Raw genomic sequence first — 8,256 nt, 5'->3', positions numbered from 1 at the left:
CAAAAAAGCAAAAAAAAAAAAAAAATGCTCTTTTCACAGTTTGTCTATGGATTGCATAAAAAAAACCTCACTCATTTTTGCAAGACACTATCAAAAGAAAGCCCTTTTGTTCTAAAGAAATACAATACATGTATTACTTTGTTATCTTAAGTAATGAAAGTTGTTGTCGAATAAACAGGCCCATAGTGGAAATGTAAACATTGCTCTGGTCCATAGGGGGGTGTACAGGTACGAAAGCTAAGGTATTTAAAATGAAACTCCACTTTCGTAGAAAAAAAAATAAAAATAAAACTAAAGAATTGTGTGGAGACTTCTATGAATGTATAAGTTATGGAGCAGAGCCCCATGCCCTCAGCACTTTTGTGTGTGTGAGATATATATATATATATATATATCACGGTAGTGCATATGAAATTGCTACATAAGCTATTTTGTAATTTAATGTTAAAAAAAACTAAATTACCTTTTAATTTCAATCTGAAGCCACTGTTGGTTACAAAACATTCAATGTAATATGGCAACCAGGAAGTGGTCTATACACAGTTGTGTATGGAATGTGCCCAGAATGTCATTTTCTGATAGGTGGATTGTCACAGATTTTTCTTGAAGTCTACGCTAAAAGATACAAGTAAATTTTAAGCCACCCCGTTCCATAGAAATTATATTTTTGAGGAGATACTCCGTAAGGGTTAACCATTTCTAGGCACTGCAACTTCCTTATTCGAACACCAGGTGATTATAATAAACCCGACTCTCCCATTCAGGGATCAGTTTGGAAAGGACATGCAGCCTTTTCTTCAGAACAGAAGGTGGGAATCGGCAACAAAGTACATTAATCACCCAGAGGGGGTTGTTTTCTCTCAAACGTGGCGTTACACTTCAAAGAAGCTGCTTGCTACATAATGGTCCAGCCATAGACACATCTTCACAGCATACAGTTCTCATTAGAATGACAGATTACATCAGGTTGTCAAACAATATAAACCTGCCACCACTACTACTAACCAGTAAAGCTTTAAGAAGATACAAGATAAGTTACACTGATTTATCTGTAAGTGTTATCTACAACCCTGAAACAATCTAGTACTTTCCTTCAGTAGCAAAGTTACCTACACATGGGATCCATGACCTACAAAACTAATTAATTGCTGTTGTGTGAGAGCTAACATTACGACTAGTGATGCAAGTGCTCTGCTGGAGTTACTGGGCCCTCAACATGCAGGGAACCTATACACTTTGGGACTTTAGTTATAGTAATTGTGCCAAGTGTACAAAACTCTTATCCTGCAGTATTATACTGCAGTATGTAGCACCTTTTTATCTTTTAGTTTTCAATAGGTATTATATGGGGCTTGGTGGGAACCCGCTAAGCCCGCTCAAAACTATGACTTTCACCCCTCTCTCCCGGCACAATCAGTTCCGAAATAGCGTCAGTGACATTTCTTAGCCCCTTTTGACACACAGCTGTTGGGCTAGGGAGTGCACCTTTTGCAACTGGGCTGGAAGGAGGGTGTGGGGACACTAGGTTCACACCAAGCCCAGGATAATCAGTAGTCATCAATACAGTGGATACATATACAGGCATCTCAGAAACTCTCTTTAGCTGTTCTATAGATTAGCATCAAACAATGTCCTAACTTACCAATGTATTCATTAACGTCCACTACACCATCTCCATTTTTATCTAGGTCCTCTATGGTTTCCTGCAAAAACAAAATATAGAACATTAAAGTCAAACATAAGCAATGGCTGCTGACCAAGATCTTGACTGGGGTATCACTATGCTTATGCTCCTCTATGCAATATCACCAAAGAAGCATATCATTAAAAGTCAAACCTTTCCACTCTGTGCTGTGAAACGTTGAACTAAAGTAAAACTGCCGGGCTTAATGAAACCCAGACTGGTTTATCTTCAGGTCCTCACTGGCACTACAGCAATTGGCAGAAAGTTTATGCCCACCAGCTGGTTAGTCTGAACCAATACTTTTCATAGAAGAAATTTCTGCGTTTGTGTATTCTGGCAGTGGACTGTGGTAATAAAATATTTCTAGACACCCTGGCACCAACTTTATAAAATGTATTTAAAAGCACACACAAAAAAAGCATTTTAAATGCATACTTTTAGCAGATTTCCTTTCCATAAAGGTTTTTATTCCCTTGCAATTTGCCTTTGAACTTGCTAGTGAATTCTAATCAAGCCATCAAAACTAGATAGATTCTCCTAGCCACAGGCACCGTTCCCCCCTACCTCCTGCTACATCATAGTCCTCTCCTCTTCTTGGACTGTCTTTGCTGGCACAGCTCCTCTGCCCCTCCCTATATAACCTTTTATGTAGCTGCCGGGGGAAGAGTAAAGAGGAATACTATAGAGCATCATTTAAATGACAGCTCCGAGACTGCTCGAGCTGCTGTCATTACAACCAAAATGCAGAAGTCTTGGGTATTCAGGGCCGCATCACACTACAAAGAGTGCGTTGAAAAGCATTCGACCTCTGGAACACAACCTGGCCGCCTCCCTACGTTCAGGGGTGGGAGGGGGTGTGGTGGTGCATTGCAGTCAATGGCACCGCAGCCACACCCCCCCGCCCACAGTGTGATCACTTGCACACCGAACGCGTGGCACATTAGTGGCTGCGTCCTGGTCCAGTGCAATCTGCACTGCGGGCGGGGGTGTGGCTGCGGTGCCATCAATGCATCGCCACGCCCCCTCCCACACCTGAATGCAGGGAGGCGGCCGGGTTGCGTTCCAGAAGCCGAACGCTCTGAAACGCACTTTGTGGTGTGAACCGGCCCTAAATGCACATATAATCTTATGGGAAGACTGCTAAAATGAACGGTCTGGTGATAACTTCATCAAGACTATGACGAGTTTGGCAAAGCAAATAAAGTGTGAAAGGCTCCACTAATTAACCTAGCCAATAATTTAAATGTGCATTTCCTTCTGTAAAGTGAGCAAGCAAGGTACTCACTGTGACCACCATATCCTTCATATAGTCAAACTCTTCTGGGTGCAGGAATGCAGTGAACTCTTCCCGGGTGGCAATCAAGTCACCATCTTTGTTTGCTTGCTTAAATCGGCGCTCATCCCGTTTCATCATCTGTCTGTATCTTTCCTTGTCAACTACATCGTAAAATGCTTCTTCATCTAGAAGAGGAGAGGAAAGGGGGGGGGGGGGGGACTCTATCTGACTATTTGTAGCTTCTTATGTACATTGTGAGAAGTTCTCCTTTAAGACTATTGTGGGGGGGGAAGGGGGGGGGGGGGGAATAAAAGGGTGGGTAGGTTAACTGCCAAGCAAATAAAAATGTATGCAACCAGTGCAGAGTCTTCAGTAGTAGAAATAAATAGTTTTGGCATTTTGAGTTTATATTTCAAAACCCAGACAGTGTAGATACTACAGATAACCATTCATAATGGCCATGCCTGAGCAAATTTAGCGCAAGGCTGGATTCACGCTACAGCATTATTAAAAAATGCTGCTTTTTAGTGTGACCGACGCACACATACACACACTTTTGGACTTTTTGCAGTTTGCACCAAAAACACACAAAAAGCAGCAAAGCATAAAGAAGTGCAGCTAAATGCGTGTTAAAAGGCAGCTGGAGATCCAGAACGCTGCTCAGCAGAGCTCACTGATCCCACATATCCCCTACAGCAGGGGTGGGGAACCTCCAGCTGTGGTGAAACTACAAATTCCATGGGCCATTGCAAGATTCTCATAGCCAAAAGGTATGGCTCTCAGAGACAGATGCATCATGGGATTTGTAGTTTCACCACAGCTGGAGGGCCGGAGGTTCCCCACCCCTGCCCTACACAGTTCTCCGAACAACTCTGCTCAGCAAGTGTTCGCGTTGTTGTCTGAAGCACTGTGCAGGGAATGTTGATCCACTCAACACAGTGCAGTGGTCTGGTTCTCTAGCATGCTACCAGCACAGAGAATTTTAACAAAGCTTGTGGCAAACGTGTACATTAAAAAATAAATTTGATGAATTCTTTGTCTCTGCAGACTGGCTGCAATACAGTAATAAAGACAGGTTCCATCGGGCTTTAAAAGAGAACTATCATATTGCTATATCCTGCGAACACAGAGCCGCACTGCAGTCGGGAAAGATCCCAACAATATTGTCGGGATCCACCCCACTGCCTGATTGACTACTGGCTCTGCCTCTCTAGAACCAGAGGCCAGCTGTGCCCTCCCTTTTCCCCGTCTATCCCTCCAGTGAGCACGGGAGGAACAGAGACTGGAGGGGCGAATCCTGCAGGGAGCGATGACTGGTAGTCTAGATCATGAGCTGAGTGATCAGCGGTTTGTGATCGCTCACTTAGAGCCGCCGGCATGTGACAGACAGTGTCACACAATTGCTCAAACTATTGAGAAGAGTACATTTTACTATCCCAATACTCCTTTAAAAGGTGAACACAACAAGAACTATAAAATATATGTTCAGAGAAAACTAAGTTTTCCCTTTAGAGAAGAAAACTGCAGTTGAAATACATACGGGCTATTTTAACTGCCAAAGAATTTGTCACCCAATCCAAATTATTTTCAAAATCGATTAGTTAGCCGATTAATCGGTTAATCGGATAAACAATAAAATACATTTTAAAAAATGGCTCCAGTGATGGACTACTAGTTTGTATTGAGATTGCACTCCATCACAGGAGCAAGCTTGGAGCGGTGGAAGTAAAAAATAAAAAAATATAGTGTGGTGTGCAATATAGTGAAAAAGGAAAGTGTAAAATTATACAGCAATGAATGCAGAATGCACCGACTATAGAGGACTACAAATCCCAGCAATAGTAAATTATACAGCGCAATGCAGAATATCAACAGCTATAGAGTACAACAAATCCCAGCAATAGTACATTATAGCTGGCGGTATTCTGCATTGCGCTGTATAATGTACTGTTGCTGGGTTTTGTAGTCCTCTATAGCTGGTGGTATTCTGCGTTGCGCTGTACAATGTACTATTGCTGGGATTTGTTGTACTCCTGTATAGCTGGTGGTATTCCGCATTGCGCTGTATAATGTAATATTCCTTGATTTGTAGTCCTCTATACAGTGCAGTGCAGAATATCACCAGCTATAGAGGAATACAACAAATCCCAGCAATACATTATACATACAGTGTATAATGTATTGCTGGGATTTGTATTCCCATGTATAATATACAGCACAATGTACCATCAGCTATAGAGGAATACAAATCCCAGCAATACATTATAGAGCACCATGTGTGGGAAAGTGCAGGCTTGCCTGAGCAGTCTTCCAGCAACTTGCTTCTGAGATCGGGCCTGCCTGTCGGCGGCTGTCATCCCCCATACCTGCTCCTCCTTACTACATTTCCCCGTGTCCCTGTGCCGATCGTGGATGTGGGTGGGCGGTGAATGTGAGGCGGGGAGGAGGTGCGGCGTAAAGAGCGTGGATGCGAGCGGGTCTGGCAGCGGCGAGCGTGAGGTGGGGAGGAGGTGCAGCTGCGCAGCGTGTGTGGAGCTGTGAACAGGGTCAACTGATCGGAAGCCGATTAATCGATTATTGGAAAAGTTGACAACTTTTTCAATAATCGATTATGTCGATTAGTTGTTGCAGCCCTATTGGGGAGCCATAGCTCATTGCTGATTACAGTAATTTTTCTTTAGAAAGTCACAGGCCAAGCATTAGTCTTTCCCATACCAACATATTGTAGAGAAGAAACCTTTCTGGCTATTTGGAAGTAGTGGTCACTGCAGTCTCCCCTAATGAATAAGAGCTCTAGCTCCAACTCAGTAGATGGTGTTGGACATCTGCAGAGAGACTAATGCTCCTACACAGCCAGAAAGGGTCCTTGTCTACAGTATGCTGCCAGGGGACAGGCTTTCCTACTCAGGCTTAATATTTTGAACACATGTTTTGATGCACCTGAAATTTATTCGGCTGATTTAAAGTGCAGTTCCACTTTTGTAGCCAAATTGGGAGAACGCCCATTTTATATTTGTATCATGTTCCCATTCAACAAAGTATAACCAAAAAAAAAAAAAAAAAAACCTGCTTCTTGCAGTTTAAATTGCTTTTACTTGGGTTAGGGTTTCTTGACTTCTTAAGGGTTAAAATTTCTATTTGCTGATCCTTCTTTGTAATGTTAGGAGGGGCTGTGGTTTAAAGGATTAAAGGCCTGGCTTCTCTATTCAAATGTTAATGAAGTTAAAAGAAACACAATCCTCAAATTTCAGTCCTAAAGCTGCCCACACAGACACACACACAGACTTTCTTGGTTCAACCTGCAGGCTGAACAAAGAAAATATAACAGATTCCTCAATCAATGCTTACAAGTGTTGATCAAGGAATCTCCCGCTATCTTCGTTGTATTCTGACAGCGGCTGCTAGCAGAACACCCGTACAGAGATGGCAGCTCATTGGCTGTCGGCTCTGTTCGTTCGAAGATTTTCCAACCAGCTGTATGAGGGATGCCTGCCAAAAGGGTGCCGACAGCAGCACCCACTGTGCGCATTTTGGCCAGTTCACCAATTATTGAACTGGACAAAATTTGCATAGTGTATGGCCAGCTTAAGTCTCTTCGTAAAGACAGATCATTGTGAAGGTGCTCAGAAAAACCTGGCATCAGCCATGTTGCCTGCTGCAACACCACATCTTAAAACGGTAAATATAAAAAAAAAAAATTTTTTTTACTATGCTGTGTGATTGGGAACATATGACAAACATACTGTACAGAGGGGTTTTCTCAAACTTGACTGCAAAAGTTGAAATACACTTTAAAGTGAATGTTTAATAAAGTGAAACCTGTTTCTCTGCCCTGCGTGGGCAACGCACAACTTTGCTTTAAGGAGCCTGTTAACCCCATTATCGAGTTTATCTTCAATCCTTTATTTCTGATACAGGATTACAATCAACCATTCAGCTCCATTGTCATTGTACTCGCATAACCTTCCCCTCCGCCTTACAGTAGCCTGATAAGAGAATGAAAGCAAAAGCCTGGAATGAGACCTTTCACCAACTGCACCGGAAAAGAGCCAAGGAAGCCAATGTGCAGACACCATGGATGAACGTAGATCTACAGTCATGGCACAGGATTAGGACAGGTTCACCTGAAAAAACCCAACTGGGTCAATGGGTATAGCTGCTGGAGACAATGTGAGTGCTGTACTGAACAAAGAACAGCCACAGCAGCTAGTTCTTTGCCTATATTAATAGTTCCAGTGGTTATTTGACTAGAAAAGTCATTGTTATAGCCATTATAACAATATACACATGTATGTAGTACAAAAACTTGAATGGTATAGTATGAATCTTGATGACTTGAATGGATCATGGTCACACTGAAGAACATATAGGAGAAAAGTTAGGGAACAGGATATAAAACAATTTTTGAAGAGCAGAAGGATTATGAGCATCATTTTAATAATGAAGGCAGTTTTCAAGGCCAAGTATAATAGCCAAGCAGGTTGTAACAGCACTAGCTTGAGGGACAGTCCATTCATCCAATAGCAGATAAGCTCAGAGCAAGTCATGCAAATGAGTCTTCCCGATCATGGCTGCTTACTAGAACATCAATAAGCAAGGGCAGTTTTAAAGGAGAGAGGATGGCGCAGGCATTGCTATCATTCCCTTACCTGCGGCATACCCATAGGTGGTAGATTTGTATTCTTCCCAACTAATCTTATCGTCTTTATTTTTGTCATAATCCTTCCAGTGCTTGTTAACATTCTCATAGATATAACGGTTCTGGCTGCGCGTGATCCAATCCCTCAGCTCCTGGCTGGTAATTAAACCATCCTTGTCTTTGTCTATTTTATCGACTATCTTCCTGGAGAAGAAAGAAGGGACACATTAGAAGAGATTGGAAAGGGGTCTCACCTATCAGATGGGAGTAGGTGTGTTTGTAGTACTCCTCCCAAGACACAGAGCCGTCACGGTTCTTATCAACTATCGCCATTTGTTTTTCTACATCTTCTGAGACAAAGCGCCCGTGTACAAACTTAATCCACGCCAGGAGTTCAGCCGCCGTGACATAGGTATCATTATTGCTGTCAATCTTATCGACCATTTTCCTGAAATGGACCAAAACTGCATTGATTAATTTCGGCAATGATCTCAAAGTGACTCTGTACTCATGAAAAATAAATGGGCGTTATGCTTCAGCTTTGTAAAAGACAGAACATGCTAGAGGGTACTATAGAGAGGTCAACTTTGTCAATGCTCCCAAGCCAATGTGATCTGTCACTATAACCGAGAAAAAAAAAATTCTATCATTTCTGGG

At 42.4% G+C, this 8,256-nt stretch overlaps 1 protein-coding gene across 3 annotated transcripts in view; it reads right to left on the bottom strand.

The window, feature by feature from the left end:
• The window catches only part of LOC108795470 (reticulocalbin-1-like), a 29,028-nt gene that overhangs the window by 4,419 nt on the left and 16,353 nt on the right, over positions 1–8,256 (bottom strand). For 2 of the 3 annotated variants that reach the window (XM_018566732.1, XM_018566730.1), the window contains exons 3-5: positions 7,610–7,803; positions 2,970–3,145; positions 1,643–1,703 (exon numbers count right to left, since the gene is read on the bottom strand). In XM_018566732.1, coding sequence (XP_018422234.1) covers positions 1,643–1,703; positions 2,970–3,145; positions 7,610–7,803 — 431 coding nt within the window. Of the gene's footprint in view, positions 1–1,642; positions 1,704–2,969; positions 3,146–7,609; positions 7,804–7,853; positions 8,048–8,256 lie in introns of all 3 variants that reach the window. The other variant, XM_018566731.1, reaches the window with a different exon arrangement.

This window comes from Nanorana parkeri, unplaced genomic scaffold (assembly GCF_000935625.1).
Source record: "Nanorana parkeri isolate BGI_ZX_2015 unplaced genomic scaffold, ASM93562v1 scaffold970, whole genome shotgun sequence".
Classification (NCBI taxonomy): Eukaryota; Metazoa; Chordata; class Amphibia; order Anura; family Dicroglossidae; genus Nanorana; species Nanorana parkeri.
Note: the sequence above shows the minus strand (reverse complement) of the source record. Positions and strands in the feature narration are given on the sequence as shown.